General features: G+C 49.4%; 1 protein-coding gene across 4 annotated transcripts; it reads left to right on the top strand.

The window, feature by feature from the left end:
* Window positions 1–37: 37 nt before the first annotated feature.
* On the top strand, window positions 38–16,345 carry Pmf1 (polyamine-modulated factor 1). 4 transcript variants are annotated; one of them, XM_011240202.3, is made up of 6 exons: window positions 38–327; window positions 10,667–10,772; window positions 11,248–11,348; window positions 14,383–14,578; window positions 14,673–14,769; window positions 15,913–16,345. In XM_011240202.3, exons 1-5 carry the CDS (start codon window positions 176–178, stop codon window positions 14,730–14,732), a joined length of 615 nt encoding a protein of 204 aa, XP_011238504.1. In that variant the 5' UTR covers window positions 38–175; the 3' UTR covers window positions 14,733–14,769; window positions 15,913–16,345. The 4 variants fall into 4 exon arrangements, with proteins under 4 accessions (XP_011238504.1, XP_030108626.1, NP_080204.1 ...); XM_030252766.1 differs by lacking the exon at window positions 14,673–14,769 and having other exon boundaries at window positions 14,444–14,578; window positions 15,913–15,952; NM_025928.4 differs by lacking the exon at window positions 14,673–14,769 and having other exon boundaries at window positions 86–327.
* The last annotated feature ends 579 nt before the right edge of the window (window positions 16,346–16,924 follow it).

Genomic DNA, 16,924 nt, shown 5'->3' with positions numbered 1-16,924 from the left:
GGTTTTGTTTTCTGCCCTTCCCCCCCTCCCTCCCCCCGGAGCTGAGAACTAATTCCTCGTCCTCGGCCACTGCCCCGCCCCATCCGGCTCCGTGACGGGCATTCCGCGGCCTCCAATCGGAGGTCCTGTTGGGAGGAGCTGCAGGGCCAGTTTATTTTGGCGGTTCAATTTCAACATGGCTGAGGTGAGCCGAGATAGCGAGGCTGCGGAAAGGGGGCCTGAGGGCTCCTCTCCGGAAGCTGTGCCAGGGGACGCGACCATCCCCAGGGTGAAACTCCTGGACGCCATAGTAGACACTTTCCTCCAGAAGCTAGTCGCCGACAGGAGGTAGGTGGCGACCAATGGGGAGAGGTGGCGGGAGGTCTGTCGCAGGATCGTAAGTCCCGCGAGATACGCTTGGCGCAGTCACGTGGGCGACCCGCCGCGGTGGAGCAGGGCTGCTCCCCTGAAACCTCTCGCCGCGGTTTGCGGAGGAGTAGAGGGAAGGTCGGATTGCAGTTGCTGTCTTCTCCACCGTCCCGCAAGGCAGCAGCCTGGGGCCCGCGGCAGCCTTAGGGCAGCCGACGTCCTTCCCCAGAGGTCATCTGCTTACGTAGACCTAACGCGCCAGGGCGCCAGATGAGCGCAGAGCTCTGCTGGCTGGAGCGCGCGGGAGGTGGCAAGCACTGAGCTTGCAGTCTTTTTTTTTTTTTTTTTTTGAGAAAGGATTTCTCTGTAGCCCTGGCTGTCCTGGAACTCACTCTGTAGACCAAGCTGGTCTCGAACTCAGAAATGAGTGGCTGTCCTTACAGGCTGGTGTGCCAGGCCTCATAACCAGGAATGTCCTGGGCTCAGTGGTAAGAGCACTCGTTGATCTTGCAGATCTTGCAGCGCACCTACATGGTGGTTCACACCCACTTGTAACTCCACTTCCAGGGGATCTGACACTATTCTGGTGGGCATTAAGCATGTACATGGTGCAAATACATACGTGCAGGCAAAATACCTAGACATAAACATGACCGAATCAAATTAACATTTTAAAAAAAGGAATGTTAGCCGGGCAGTGGTGGCGCAAGCCTTTAACCCCAGCACTTGGGAGGGAGAGGCAGGCGGATTTCTGAATTTGAGGCCAGCCTGGTCTACAGAGTGAGTTCCAGGACAGCCAGGGCTACAGAGAAACCTTGTCTCAAAAAAAAAAGACTATAGGCTCAGTGCTCGCCACCTCCCATGCCTTCCCGCTCCAGCCAGCAGAGCTCTAGTGACTTCCACAGTGACTAGAGGAAGACTGGACATGCTGGCTTCAGGTGGACCTCAAATTCTTGCCCTGCTGTCCTTTTCGTTGGCCTGGCTAAGGCCCAACTGCCAGAAGTGCCAATCTTAGGTTTCACAATATAAAGATGCAGTCGCACATGGCCCTGCTATCTGCACTCCCCTGCCTTGTCTCTCCAAAAGCGAAATCTTTTTTTTTTTGGTCCTGGCAGTCTCCTGGACCTTCTGAAACAGTCTTTCTCTTTAGCTGCAGCAAGCAAGGGATTCCTTTTCTGTGTCTTGTGACATTTGAACCTGCCAGAAGAGACTGGGTTGGTGGTATTAGTGGAGCCCAGGGTAAAGGCCAGTTAGTACTATTCAGAGAGAAGCCAGGTCTCCCACCAGGACACAGTGCAGCCAGCAGCTTGTTACAGAGGAGTGGGTCCCATGAGGCTGAGGGGCTAAGGTCTTACCATATCCTGATCCAGTGCTATGGCCTGGGATGCTCTAGGCAGGGTGTGATTTATATAGTTATGTTAAGCCCAAGGAAAGAGCGAACATCAATTGTGCCTCAGTTGCTGGCATTTTAAACTAAAGAAAGGCAAGGAGGTGAGGGCGATGGGACTCAGTGGTAGGTAGGGCTCAGTGATGGAGCTGCTGGGAGGCCTGGGGCTCTACCTCCAGGCTCAGAAATAGCAAAGCTGGTTGGCATTCAGGAAACAGTACTACACAGAAAGAGTAGTTTTATGTATGAGCCATAGAAACTCCCTACCCACTCTGCAGGTTCAGGTAATTGGTCGTGGTGAGAATTCATGTCTGAGTGCAGATCTGCCTGTCCAGATCTCCTCTTACTCTGTCTTCACGGTTTCTGCCTTCGTCAGGCTGCGTCATCTTAGTCTTACCTCCCAAGTCCGTCCTTTTGAGTCAACCTGTGCAGGTCTTAGTCTCTGCTTCAATCCCTTTGGCCCTTCTATAGTTCAGATTCTTGGGTTCTCCCTTCTCTGAATGGTGGAGTGTACATTCTAGCTGGCTTCATCACATCCCAGCTGAGCGGCCTTGGACAAGCTTCTGTCTACCAGTTCTTGGTCATCTGAGTATTGGGGATGATGGTAATGGATGGTCATCACAAGGATCCTGTGAGGACTTGATAAGCTAACTCACCTAGAATGCTTAGGACAGGGCCAGGTACCAGTCAGTCTTCCAACCGTTCCCATGACAACTGCATCTTTGCCCATGTACACAATACATAGCCCTTGAGCAGCCACCTCCTTAATATTCCAAGCTTATTTCCCTGAAGTCTGGTCTATATCTCCCTATGTGTGTATGGAGGTCGGAGGATAACTTTCACAACCATTTCTCTGTCATTTCTTTCTACCTTGTGAATCACAGGGGTCAAACTCAGGTCACCGGGCTTGGCAGAAATTACCTTTACCCATTCAGCCTTTAGAAACATGATCACTCCCTAGCTGAGACTTGACCATTAGATTAGGCTAGCAGGCCATCAGTTCCCAAGGATCCCCCCAGCTCTGCCTCCTGAGCCCTGGGACTTTACATGGGTGCTGGGTACCAAGCTCAGTCCTTATGTTCAGGTGGCAAATGCTATACTGACTGAGCCGCCTCCCCAGCTTCCGCCTCCTCCCTCAGTTGGAGTCGTGCTTTGGATTTGTGTCAACGAGGTTGGCCTGCTATGGTGTCATGCTGCTAGAGCTCGCTAAGTTGTTTGTGTTTGGTGGGTTAGTGTTTGTCTTGTGTCGCTCAGGCTGGCCCTGAACTTCTAATCTTCCACTTTCTCCATGCTGGGATTATTTCAGTCTTCAACATATGTGCCACTGTGCCTGGATTTATTTAGTTCTGAGGACTGAACCCATGGCTTGGTGCATTCTAGGCCATTACTCTGCATCTTCAGCTGGAGAATCCCTTCTAAGGGACCAGGGCAGCTGTAACTGCACGTGTCATTGGACAGCCTGAGTGTTTTGTATCCAGCTTGAGCTATTGCTTTCAGATCCTTGCTACTTTTGTCAGTCACTGCTGCCCTCTAGTGAGCAAACTGTGGAACTGGTGACTTATGAAGCCTGCTGTGCACGGTAGCATAAAGCAAGCCTGGCTTTATGTACTAAAAGTTTGGGGGTTTTGAGACCCATCTCTCATTTGGCCCCTGCTGGCCTAGAACTCGCTGTGTTTCCCCTGCCTCTGCATCCTGATACCGGACTGCAGGAGTGCACCACCACACACTGCTTTTGCTCCCTTAGCCCTGTGTATCTTGTGACACTGCCCAAGAGTGTTACATGTTTGTTGTCCGGGCCATTTCTACCATTCTAGGTGTATGTGTAAAACAATAGGCTGTAACTGGGCATCTACATAGGAAACTCCAGGACAGCCAAGCTCACATAGACCTTGTCTCAAAACAACAACAAAAAACCCAAAAACATGCAAACAAAAACCAGGTTGACAGATGACTAGTTTTCTCTGTTCTCTACAGTGGGTGTGTGATACCAAGTCCAGATCTGCTGCCACCCACTCCACCCCACTCAACCCTCCCCTTTTTATATCACCCAGGCTAGCCTGGAGCTAAATATGTGGACCAGACTGGCCTTGAATTGTAGAGGCTTCTTCTGCCTTTTGAAGTGCTGTGGCATCTGCCACCATGCCCAGCTCTGTAGCCCTGGCTTTTACATGGGCACTGGGTATCAGTCTTATGTGCACATGGCAGGCATGTTACTGGCTGAGCCATCTCCCCAGCCTCTGAAGTTAAATGTCTGTAAAGTGAAACTTTAGCTCCTTCACAGCAAGTCCTTTTGTTTTCACTTTCCCGGTTGCTGCATGCATGAGCTCCACCTCTGACTTCCAGTCTCGTCCTTACCCTGGGTGTTCTGTGCAGGGAATGAAACGCTGCTTCAGTGAGTTCAGATGACACATGCAGACTGAGAAAATATGCTGGGTTAAAATCAGCCACACTGTGCTCACCTCAGTAATTAATTAACTCTCCCTCCTTCCCTCCCTCCCCTAAGGAATTATTTATTTTATGTGTATGAGTACACTGTAGCTGTCTTCAGACACACCAGAAGAGGGCATCACATCCCATTACAGATGGCTGTGAGCCACCATGTGGTTGCTGGGACTTGAACTCAGGGCCTCTGGAACAGTAGTCCATGCTCTTAACCACCGAGCCATCTCTCCAGCTCTGGCCTCAGGAATTTCCATGTGTTTATTTTTTTGAGACGGGTCTCACTGTGTAGCCCTGGCTGGACTCGAATTAAAGATCGCCCCACCTATGCTGGGATTAAAGGCATGCATACCACAAACAGCCTTTTACTTATTTGTTTTTTAATTCTGTTTTGTTTTTTTTTGAAACAGTGTGTTCCTATGTAATGCAGACTGGCTTCACATTTGTTTTATAGCTGAAGCTATGAACCCTTGATCTCCTGGCTTCAGCTGTCGGGTGCTGTATTAGCTAGAAATGCTTTCTCTTTTTCTTTTTCTTTTTTCTATATTTTTAGATTTAATTATTTATTTTATGTATGTGAGTACACTGTCACTGTCTTCAGACACACCAGAAGAGGGGATCAGATCCTGTTACAGATGGTTGTGAGCCACCATGTGGTTGAACTCAGGACCTCTGGAAGAGCAGTCAGTGCTCTTAACTGCTGAGCCATCTCTCCAGCCTGAAATGTTTTCTCTTAAGAGACAGGTTTTGGGGGCTGGACTTACAGCCCAAGGGAAGGGCGCTTGTGTAAGCATTCAGGTGGACCTGAGTTTACCCCCAGCCCTGCAAAAGGCAGAAGAGAAAGGTTTTGCTTGTATTGCCCTCAAACTCCCAGGCTCAGCAGATCCTCCTGCATCAACTGTGTATAGATACTTTTTAAAAAAGATTTATTTATTTAATGTATATGCATGTAAACCTGCATGCCAGGAGAAGGCATCAGATCCTGTTACAGATGGTTGTTACATGTGGTTGCTGGGAATTGAACCGAGGACCTTTGGAAGAGCAACCAGTGTTTTTAACCACTGAGCCATCTCTCCAGCCCCACACAGATACTTTTATTTAAAAATTTTAAAAGAAAAATCTGGCCAGGATGTGGTGGCTCATGCCTTTAATCTCAGCACTTGGGAGGCAGACAGAGGCGGGCGGATTTCTGAGTTCGAGGCCAGCCTGGTCTACAGAGTGAGTTCCAGGACAGCCAGGGCTACAACAGAGAAACCCTGTCTCAAAAAAGAAAAGAAAAAGAAAGAAAAATCTGTTTGAACAGCTTTGGAAGCCCTGAGGCCTCAGGCTCCACATCTCCATTTCCCAGAACACTAGAAAGCTCATCTCAGTTTTAAAGCTTAGTTTGTGGATTTCTTTGTTGTTGGTGGCGTTTTTGAGGCAGGATCTCATTTTGTGGCCCAGGCTGGCCTTGAACTCATGATCCTCCTACTGCCTACTGTGTAACAAGATTTTACACACCACCAGACTCAGCTAGTCACTGGGTTTGGGGGTTTTGTTTTGTTTTAAGAAGGGGTATCATACAGCCCAGGCTCATCTGAGTGATCCTCCTGCCTCTGTTTCCCGAGGTGGTACCAAAGTGCCATCATGCTTTGTTTCATGTGGTACAGGGGACTGAACACAGGGCTTTGTGTGTGCCCAACTGAGACAGGTCCCTAGCCCTAGTAGGAGGTTTTAAATTTTTCTTGTTTTGTTTTGGTTTTGAGACAGGGTCTCTCTATACAGTTCTGCTTATCCTGGAACTCATTAAGACCAGGCTGGCCTTGAATTTGCAGAAATCCACCTGCTTCTGCCTCCTAATTGCTGAGACTAAAGGTATGCACCACCCAGCTTTTTTTTTTTTTTTTTTTTTTCTTTTCTTTTCTTTTCTTTTCTTTTCTTTTCTTTTCTTTTCAGGGGTGTATACTATCATACCTGGTTTGTTTTCTCTCTGTCTGTCTGTCTCTTTTTCTCTTTCTTTTTTTTTTTCCCGAGAGTCTGTTTGTGTTTGTGTCTGTCTGTCTGTCTTGGATGGCGTTTGTCCCAGACTGGCCTCAGACTCCTGTGTGTGTGGCTGAGGATAACTCCTCATCCTGGTTCTTCAGCTCCTGACTCCTGATGCTGGGGTCACACGCTGATGCCACCAGCGCTGGTCTTTGTAGTTCTGGAACTGAACCTAGGGCTTTCTGCATGCCAGCTAATCACTCGACAACTGTAGCCCCAGAGGATCACTGGAGCCCAGAAATTTGAGACATACATACATACATATATACAAACAAACAGGGGCTGGAGAGATGGCCTTTTGCTCTTTCAAAGGGCCTAAGTCCGGTTCCCAGCACCCAGGTGGCAGTTCACAACCATCTGAAATTCCAGTCCCAAAGGGTCTGATGACCTCTTTTGGCCTCTTCGTCCAGTAGACACGGACATGGTGCACAGACATAAATGCAAGCAAAACACCCATACTAAGATGAAAATAATAAAATTTCAAAAAAAGGGAAGGGGGGACACAGTGATAAAAGACACCCATGTCACACGTACACACACAAAGAGACAGAGAGAGAGAGAGATCACATGATGGCTTCTTGGGCTTGGGTTAGCTCTTGCCGCTCTTCCTCTTCCCTACCCTGCTTCCCCTAGATTGTTTTTCTTTTCCTCTTTTTTTTTTTTTTTTAACTTCTCCACGCAGGGCCCTGAAGCCGGGGTCACAAGCATGTTAAGCACACTCTACTGCCCCATTTTTCTTCAAGGTGCATGTATTCACTGGGTGTTTGCTGTGAATTACATCCTCCTGCAGCTGCCAACAGGGCAAGACAGGGTAGACATTTTTGCCTTAGTATCCTTGGGCAGCTAGGCTCAGATCTCAAAAGGACAATTCAGAGGGCAGATGCCGGGAAGCCTTCCAGTCCACGGCCCACAGCAAGGTTCTAGGCATCTTGTTTTCTTCCTAGTTGTGCCAGCCACTCAGTCTGTGGCTCTGAAGAGGACTGTGGAGGGACACATGATGCCTGCCCTTGCGGGCTGGGATTGAAATAGGTAATTGTGGCTTAAACATCAGGGATCCTGTTCATCTTCCCAGCCCACTCAGGCATCCGGGTCAGGCCGGGCACATCTCTCCTTGGTCCAGCAGTGGACAGGACCCACGGCAGGCAGGGGTGAAGCAGACTCTGCCCATGGGTGTCACTTGACCTTCTGGGCTTCTTATTGAGAATCCTGTAATGTGAAGGGACACTTTCTACAGAATCCCATGTCGGGTATTTTAGTCACCCGGTGCCAGTGTGGGAATGGCTTAGATGCCTTGTGGATTTCTTAAAAACTACACTCAGGGAAGGAAAGTGATGTTTTAGAAGGCGCCCATGGCCATGTGTTGGCCAGACATAACATTATACTTTCTTATAAACAATGTAATATCCTTGTGGAAAGAGATGCTGGAACCTAGGTGCCCCACAGCATTGTGGGGACAAAGCAGTATGGCATCTAAGCAAAGCAGGCAGTTAGGATGAGGTGTAGCCCGAGCTGCCTGACTGCAGGCACCTAGGATGAGGTATGGCCCTGGCTGCCTGACTGTAGGCCTGCTCCACTTCTATCTGCCCCTCCCCCTATGGTCCTCAGGTCTGCTTGGGTGAGAGAGCCTTTCCACTCCAGCCTCCCATGGCCCTTCTGTCTGTGCTTCCTTCAGGTTAGAGCAGGCTCTTGGCCTTGACCCTCTTAGTGTGTTTAGGAGACCAGCCAGCTCTGCAATGAGAAAGCATGCTGGCTTGTAAGGATACACTGCCTGAGTTCAAGTCCTGCCTTCAAGGTTCAGTGGCTGAATGGTCTTGGCGACCACTTTATTGTCACCAGCTTCAGTTTCCTTTCTCATGTGGGACAGCAGTATCAGTGCCACCTGGATTGTCTCTGAAGTGTGAAGTCCCTGCCTCACAAAGAGAAACCTCCCCAACCAGCCCCCACTGCTGCAGGGGCCTAAGACAGTCATCTGGCTTCTCACAGCTGGGGACTTTCTTCCTTTTGGAAGGCAGGTGCTTAGAATTCAGCAGTAGGATCTGGCCTGCAGGATTTGCCCCACAAAAAAAAAAAGAAAGAAAGAAAGAAAGAAAGAAAGAAAGAAAGAAAGAAAGAGAGAAAAAGAAGGTGCTGAGCAAGGTAAGCCTGACCCAGAGAGACTCTCATATGTGGGCAGGGGGAAGACCAGCCAAAGCTACACAAGACCCTGTTGAAATCAACAAACCCAATAAACCTAATAAAAGCAGGTCATTGTGGTGATTTGAATGATGATTCAGTTACTTTCCTGTTGCTGTGCCAAAGCATCATGGCCAAAGAAAAAACTTGCACAGGTGGGGCTTGTGTTCCAAAGAGATCGTTAACGGAATCCATGACCATGGCAAGCGTTCAGGCAGGTAGCTGGAGCTGTAAGCTTACATTCTAATCCACAAACAGGAAGCGAGAGGAGAGACATTGAGAACGGTGTGGCTTCTAAAGCCCTCGGTGACCTCCCACAACAAGACCAGACCTCCTAATCCTTCTCAAACAGTTGTACAAACTAGGGACCAAGTGCCACACCACCTCCAGTAGGATCTGTGTGACAAGTTCCACAGACTGAGGCGATTGACCTCAAAAGGGGGAGACCTCTTGGAGCCAGTTGTGGAACTCTTTGCTGGAGAAAAATTATTGAGCTGTAGTTCTCATAGCAACCTAGCTGTTTTGTTTTCTCTTATTCCTTTTCTTATTTACATGTTCCTGGTGGCCTAGGCCAAGATCTTAAGTGAGAATAATGGGTAAGAAACCATCCCTAGAGATGGGGCCACTAACATGACCTTATCCCTGGGGAAACCAACGCTTTACTTTCTAAATCATTTACAAAACTATGATGATAGATAAAAACTTTCCCAACAATAAAATTTCATGTGGCTACACGTGTGTCATCGGAGGTGGATTTTGGTATATGGTAAAGAAAGCCTTAATTAGAAAGAATTAAAGTAGTTTAAATTTATGTGTTGAAGATTTATTTTTTTTTAAAAAGTCAAGCATTAGATGTTAAATAATAATTGACCATGGGGCTGGAGAGTTAGCTCAGTGGTTAAGAGCACTGTCCATAAAGATTTATTAACCTGCTCCTGGAAATATTCCACCAGCCTTGGACGACAGCCCCCACTGAATTCATCCTTTTAGATTTGTTATATTTTGATGGTTTATAATGATGTTACTGTTCTATTTGTGTTTTTTTTGTTTTTGGTTTTGGTTTTTGGTTTTTCGAGACAGGGTTTCTCTGTATAGCCCTGGCTGTCCTGGAACTCACTCTGTAGACCAGGCTGGCCTCGAACTCAGAAATCCGCCTGCCTCTGCCTCCCAAGTGCTGGGATTAAAGGCGTGCGCCACCATGCCCAGCCGTTACTGTTCTATTTGTGATTCACTGAATACATAGTTTCAGAGTTGTAATGCTTGGATGATTTTGTGCTTTAAGGTGCCAAATGATTTTTGTTGGTATTTGTGATTGTCTTACTGAATATCGTTTCTAAGAGATGTAATGTTTGGTTTTTTCAATGTATAAAATCCCCTGCTTGAGAGCTGCAAAATACATTCAAACTGCCTCTGTGTTTGTTTCTGTTTGTCATTGCTGAATCCTTACCCACCTATCTTCGAGGACCCTCATTCCAGGGATCCCCATGCCTGACTGGGGTGGTCCGAGGCAACCATGTTTCCAAACATAGGCGCCTATGGGGGCCATGTTCATTTGTGGTGGTTTGAATAGGAATGGCTTCCATAGGCTTGGATGTTTGATGCTTGGTCCCCAGTTTAGTGGAACTGTTTGGAAAGGATTAGGAGGTGTGACCTTGATGGAGAAGGTATGTCATGGGAGTGGGCTTTGAGATTTCAACAGCCCACACCAGGTTCCCCCACTTCCTGCCTTTGGATCAGGATGTAAACTTCTCATCTATGTCCCAGTGCTATGCCCATCTGCTTCCCACAATGATGGTCGCAGACGCTATACTACCCACTGGATCCAGGAGCCCCAAATTAAATCCTTTCTTTTATAAAACTTGCCTTGGTCATGGTGTCTATTCACAGCAATAAAACACTAACAAAGACATCATTCAAGCCACCACAATGACCTGCTTTTATTTTTATTGTGTTTATTTCAACAGGGTCTCCTGTAACTTGGGCTGGTCTTAAACTTAGTGTGTAGCTGAGGGTGACCTTGAACTTCCGATCCCAACTTCTGGGAATCAAACAACAGCTTCACACATGTTATAGGCAAGCACTCCTCCAACAGCAGAACCTCATCTCCAGCCCCTAACCTATTTGTAAATACTGCTAGAGCCCTAGTTGGGAGTAGAAGTAGCGTACCTGTGACCTGAGGACAGATCTGCATCCACAGCCATTACTCCAGTCTCAGTGACAAAACTGAATCTGTGTTAAACACAGAGGTGACTGGCTGGGTGCTGATCACCCTGCCTTTGCCTGTCTCCTTCCTGACAGCTACGAGAGGTTCACCACCTGCTACAAACACTTCCACCAGTTGAACCCTGAGGTGACGCAGAGGATCTATGACAAGTTTGTGGCTCAGTTGCAGACATCCATCCGCGTGAGTGGCACGGTGGCCAAAAGGCCCATTTCATTAGCTTTTGCTCTACATTCAGGTCCTTAAAGATGGCAGCCTGTCTCTGCTCATCTCCTAGAACTGCCATCCAGTGCAGTAGTTGTAGCACCAGGTAACCCTGCCCTCCAAACAACGTGGACCTTAAAAGTCCCCTGCTCTCATTGCCAGCCAAGGCAGTGTGTGCCCAACCAGGGCAAGACAGCTGTTACTCATTTCGCACCCCCAGCTTCTGAAGAGACCTTTAATAACCTGAGGCATAAACTAGGTATAATAGAAAACTAGTTTAATAAATGTTGCTATTTTAGATTTTATTCTTAGTTCTAGAAACCACACACAGTAAAGACATTGGACTATTCAGGAGGGTGATCAAAATTAGCGTAAATCTTCTAAGTTCTGTTAGCAGTACAGATGCTTCCTTCCACCGAGGGCCTGCGTGAGGTCTTTCTTCCTCTCTGCTCAGGAGGAAATCTCAGAAATCAAAGAGGAGGGGAACCTAGAAGCTGTCCTGAACTCCCTGGATAAGATCATAGAAGAAGGCAGAGAGCGCGGAGAGCCAGCCTGGTGAGAACGGAGAGAGGGTTCGCCAGCAAGGGGGCCTCAGTTCTGGGAGGAGACTAACTCTCACCCATATCTGAATTCCTGGGACCCCTGAGCAGAAGGGAGGGCTGAGGGCTGGGGCCAGATAGTGAGGTTTGGTTCCATGGACAGACTAGATGACCAGACACATGGCTTTGATTGTTTATTCAACAAATAATTAGGAAGTATGTACTGTCTGCTCTGTGTGGTTGAAAAGGCCAGAGATTCAATAATGAACAGGCTGCCCTCTGCAGCTGCTGTCTGGACACGGCCATCTGGTGTGCCATGTGCAGGAAAAAGTGGCCAGGGTGAGGAGTGGAGGGCAGGAGGCCATCATGAACAGCGTGGCCTGGGCTCCAGGAGCCTTCTGCTTCCTGCCCATACCTGACAGCTCCCAGACTAGAGTTACTGTATACCTTTTTTTCTCTATAGTATTAGGTCTTGGGCATGCTAAGGCAGGATTCTACTGCTTCTAAGCTATAACCTTAGCCCTCTTTCTACATTTTATTATAATACTGGGTCTCAGTTCCCTCTGCTGGGGCCTGTAGACATGGCTCAGTGGTCAAGAATATTGGCTGCTATTCTTACAAACCAGAATTTGGTTCCTAGCACCCATGTAGCTGTTTCTAACCTTCCTTCCTTCCTCCCTTCCTTCCTTCCTTCCTTCCTTCCTTCCTTCCTTCCTTCGGTTTTTTCGAGACAGGGTTTCTCTGTGTAACCCTGGCTGTCCTGGAACTCACTCTGTAGACCAGGCTGGCCTCGAACTCAGAAATCCGCCTGCCTCTGCCTCCCGAGTGCTGGGATTAAAGGCGTGCACCACCACGCCCAGCTATTTCTAACCGTTCTTAACTCCAGTTTAGGGAATCCAAAGCCCTCTTCTGGTTCCACCAGCACCAGGCACTCATGAGGTACATACACATCCACACGTGCAGGCAAAACACCATACACGTAAAATAACATTTATTATTTTATTTATTTAGAGATAAGATTTTACTGTGTATCCCTGGCTGTCTTGGAACTCATTCTGTAGACAAACCTGGCCTCCAACTCCTGAAGATTCTCCTGCCTTTGTCTCTGTCTCCCAAGTCCTGGGACTAAAGGTGTGAGCCACCACCTCCTGGCTAATAAAAATTATTTTTAAAGTTCACTCACCTGGCCTTGAACTCACTAGGTCAGGTTGACTGACTTTTTTTTTTTTTTAAGGCTGATCTCTTCTCCATCTATGACGATTTTCCGTACACTTGAGTCTGTACACTTTCTTGCTTGGTGTATCAGAAGAGGGTGACAGTTGGAGCTGGAATTGCCAACAGTTGTAAACCTGTCTGGTGCGAGAATCAAACTCAGGACCTCTAGAAGAGCAGCCAGGGCTCTGAATCTCTGAGCCACCTCTCCAGCCCTAACCTATGAAGCTTTTTATTGTTGCTGGTTTAGGCTTTTTTTAGATAGGGTCTATATAGTAATATAGCCCTGGCTACCTTGGAACTTACTGTGTAGATGAGAAATCACAAAGATTTGCCTGGGATTAAAGTGTGCACCAGTAGGCCTGATCTGTAGGCTGTCAACCTTGACCCTTCTGCCATAGCCTCTTAGGTACTATGGATTACTGTGGACCACCAGGCCCAGCCTGGAGATCTTTTTTGTTCTTGTCTTTGCACACACCTTCAATCCCAGCACTCAGGAGGCAGAGGCAGGCAGATCTTTGTGAGTTTGAAGGCAGCCTGGCCTACATAGAAAGTTCCATACATCCAGGGCTACACAGAGAAACAAAAAAACAACTTTTAAATGATAATGGCATGGCTCAGGCTGGACCCTACAGGCTGCAGCCTGCAGGCGAGTGCAGAAGGGAGGCTGGAACTAGAGTGCCCGTGGCTCTTCTCCCTGTGATGCTATTGACAGAGGGGCCATTATCCAAGTAGGTAGCCCTCTGCAGGTCAGTTACCAATTGGCTGCTGTTTGAGGCTCCTCTAGCTCACCCAGCCCAGAGAAGTAGTCAGAAGAGCAGCTCCACGCTCCCTCCTGATCCTCACTGCTGCAGTTCTTGCAGGATGGATGCCACAGGCAATGTTCCACACATGTCAGCGGAGAGTGAAGCTTTACCACTGAAAAGAATTTATAGAAGCTTGCTTGCTTGCTTGCCCACTGACTAGTCTTGTTCCCTAAAACATCCATCCACACCTACTAGTAACTGGTCTTATGGCTACTTTGTGGGTTCTTCTTTTTTTCACCCCTTTACTTCTTCCCTTTCATCCCCCTAACACTAGGCAGGAGAGAAAAAGGGACAGAGGGGCAAGGGGCCATGCTATCGATAGACTACTTCCTATGATTAGGGGTGTCGTGTTCCTTGGGACAAGTTTGATCTTCGCTGGCAGGATACCTAATTTCTTCTTTTTCATCTCTTTGCACATGACTGCTTGACAAACCACAACCAACAGTATCCAAGTACCACCCGGCCAACTAGCCAAAGAAGCAACCCAACTCTTGGGGCTGTAGCATTTATATATCCTCTAAAAAGTCCCCAGAATCCCAAATGTCACACACTCACAGAAACTTGCAGGTTTACCAGCTGGCAAGACCACACCCCTGCTAGAGCATGAGGCAAATCATAGTTACCTACCAGCTCTTACAGGGTCTGTGAGAGTTTGGCTATCTCTGAGGAGCTACCAGTCTGGGAAAGGTCACTTTGCCTCTACCCATGACCTCCCTAACTCATATAGTCTATCGGGGTAATTACCAGCCTGGACACATGGTCATAAAGACAGAGGCAAGGTGCTGGGGATGGGTGAGTATGGAGGAGCCGGCTATAAGGGGAGACCTGGAGGGATGCCTTTAGGCAGGGAGGCCGAGGGCAGGGAGCTGGAGTTTCCATCAGGAGCAAGCAGGGGGGATGTAAAGGAGCCCAGAAGAGTCCTGGCCTAGCACAAGACTTGAAGCAGAACCATCACTGATTGGTTGAGAGAAGTCCCCTGTGTGCTCAGATTCTTCCCCCTGTCCCCTGCCACCCATGTGCCCTGCCCCCCAGGCGACCCAGTGGAATCCCAGAGAAAGACCTGTGTAGTGTCATGGCACCCTACTTCCTGAAGCAACAGGATACCCTGTGTCATCAAGTACGGAAACAGGAAGCCAAGAACCAGGAACTGGCCGACGCTGTCCTGGCCGGGCGCAGGCAGGTGGAGGAGCTGCAGCAGCAGGTTCGGGCCCTCCAGCAAACATGGCAGGCAAGTGATTTTTCTCTTGTCTCAGCCTCCCTGGGTTGGGGGCTTCCTCCCTCCTAGCCTAAGGGATCACACTGGGAGTGGGCTGTGCCTACAGCAGAGTCACTCGGCACCTTTGCTGGTACCTGTGAGGTTGGCTCCTCCATGCCTGTGCTGAAGTCCAGTCTTGGCTCACGTTCCTGTGCAGCTGCGAGGTGAGTGTGGGCAGAAAGGATGAGCCCGGGCCTCTGTACGAGTGGAGTCCACACTCTGTGCAGTGGTACAGCTATTGCTGCATGTAGGCACTGCCAGTGTCCGTAAACGGTGCATTCCTAGCCCTCAAATAGTGGCTCACAACTGTTATAACTCCAGTTCCAAGGGATCTGTCATCTTCTGGCCTCTGGCACATGGAAACAGGTGGCAGCAAGCATGTGCCCCTTGGGGAAAAGCCAACTTCTGAAGCTGGTCCCAAGGGACTTTTGAGGCAGTGAAGCTGGGTGGTGCAGGTGGCAAGTGTGACGGGGTGGTGAGATGGCTTCTTAGTGGCTGCAGTTCCAAGGGTCTCAGAAGGGCCTGAGTGACAGCGGTACTACCAGGTCCTCTTCATCTGTCATAGCTCCCCAGTCTGTGTCTAATCCACTGCATAGTGACAGTTACTATCTATGGCATAGACCATCCTGATTCTGGGATCAGGGTTTCCTGGTTCCTTCTGGCTTTCTCTTCCTGTGACCAGTGAGCTACAGCCTGCCCTAGTCTCAGAGAGGTAGCAGGTGGGAGGCCTGGCCCCAACTCCTCCGGTCCCCAGTCCCCCACCACTGGCTCTTAGGTACTTGGAGCTACTTGCCCTCCATCTTCATGGGGCTCCTTAGCATTCCTTTTCCCCTGGATCATAAATTGTCCTAATCATGGCCCCCCAACCTGTCAGCCCAGCTCAGCTCTCATCCTGGCCTGGTCTGAAGCACAGCAGGGGCCTCGGGTGCTCGCTGTGGGACCAGTGTGGGAGCTCAGAGCCCCTTTTCACTGTCTCTGTTCTCAGTGAGTGAGCACTTACCCAGCATGCCTAGACCCTGGGTTGGAGTTTGAGCACTAGGGGGCTGTTTCTCCAGTGAGGGCAAAGGATCTGCAGCCACTTTAGGGAGCCATTGTTGAATGTGGAGAGGCCCAGGAGAGGTGGCTAGGGCATCTAGACTGCCATAAATACCTATGGATGGTCGGGACTTCCACTTGGCCTTTCCTGGCACATCCCACCAAGACCAGTGACAGGAAACACAGAGCATTGGCACTGTTCTAGAGGTACCTGGGCTGGAGCCGTGCCTGTCGTCTCACCTCACACGGCTATTCCCTTCCCTTGGTTCCAGGCTCTACACAGAGAGCAGAGGGAGCTGCTGTCAGTGCTGAGGGCGCCTGAGTGAACAGCTGCTGGGCTCAGCCCTCTAGAGCGCCTGTGGAGGCAGTTTCCAGGCAGTAATGGAGTCCCCACCACCGCTTAGGTTCTGCTGGGGTCACACTGCCTTCAGATTCCTGCCGCCATCTTCTGCCTGCAGGATTGGGACTCCCACCCTGGCATCAGACACCAGGCTTTGTCTTCTGGAGTTGCAGCCAGCGCTGCCCCATGCCCTTCTGATCCTCCCCCTCTCCCACCGCCCTCCCTGGATAGGATTTGGGCAGGGTTTCAGTCTCCACTGATTGCCGCCTTGTTCTCCCTGACTGATTGCTGCCTTGCTGGCTAGCCCAAGGGCCCTGCCATGTTCTCCCCACATCCGTAAATAAACTTCCTTTCCCACACTGTCATCTGTGAGGAGGTTTCCTTGCCAGGTGTCTGAGGGCTCTGGAAGCCTACAGCCAAGAGCGGGTTGTTCAGATGTCACCCGTGCAGAGGCCCGGGGCTTCCTGAGGTGAACTGTCACCATGGCCAGTGCTACCCTGTGCTGCTCTCTGGGGCACAGGAGAGTGATGAGGCCTGCAGGTAGCTGAGCAGAAGGACTTACCTTGTCTCTCCCACCCCACTCTTCCCCCAAGGCCCGTGAGTGGGAGAGCCAGTCAGTCCTTCCTAGGGTGGGGCAGACATTCCTCTCTCCTGCCTGAGAGCCTCACCTTAACCAGGGGCCGATTGGTTAGATCTGTCTGTGTGACCCTAAGGACAGAAAAGATACCATAGTGGTCTCTCCTCTGTCTCCATAAACAGCCTGGGCCCTTCTAGCTGCTCTTCAGAAAGCCCCAGGGTTTGTTTATCCCTCTGGGCACTCTGCCTACCTGGCCCGTGTCATTTGAATTCAGGTTGGTAAGTGAGTTACCAAAGACAGGTCAGGGGTAGGCTGGGGAAACAAGGTATAATTAAATTCTGATCGCTTTGGAGCAAGGAAATTCAAA

This window comes from Mus musculus, chromosome 3, assembly GCF_000001635.26.
Source record: "Mus musculus strain C57BL/6J chromosome 3, GRCm38.p6 C57BL/6J".
NCBI classification, from domain to species: Eukaryota; Metazoa; Chordata; class Mammalia; order Rodentia; family Muridae; genus Mus; species Mus musculus.
The sequence above is the reverse complement of the archived record's forward strand: the minus strand, read 5'-3'. Positions and strand labels throughout refer to the sequence as shown.

Excerpts from the sequence above, each read along its gene's own strand:
- Pmf1 (XM_011240202.3), top strand. The coding sequence starts at position 176 with ATGGCTGAGGTGAGCCGAGATAGCGAGGCTGCGGAAAGGGGGCCTGAG. Across the intron at positions 11,349-14,382 it reads GAGCGCGGAGAGCCAGCCTG|GCGACCCAGTGGAATCCCAG; the intron begins GTGAGAACGGAG and ends CCTGCCCCCCAG. Across the intron at positions 14,579-14,672 it reads CCCTCCAGCAAACATGGCAG|CAGAGTCACTCGGCACCTTT; the intron begins GCAAGTGATTTT and ends CTGTGCCTACAG.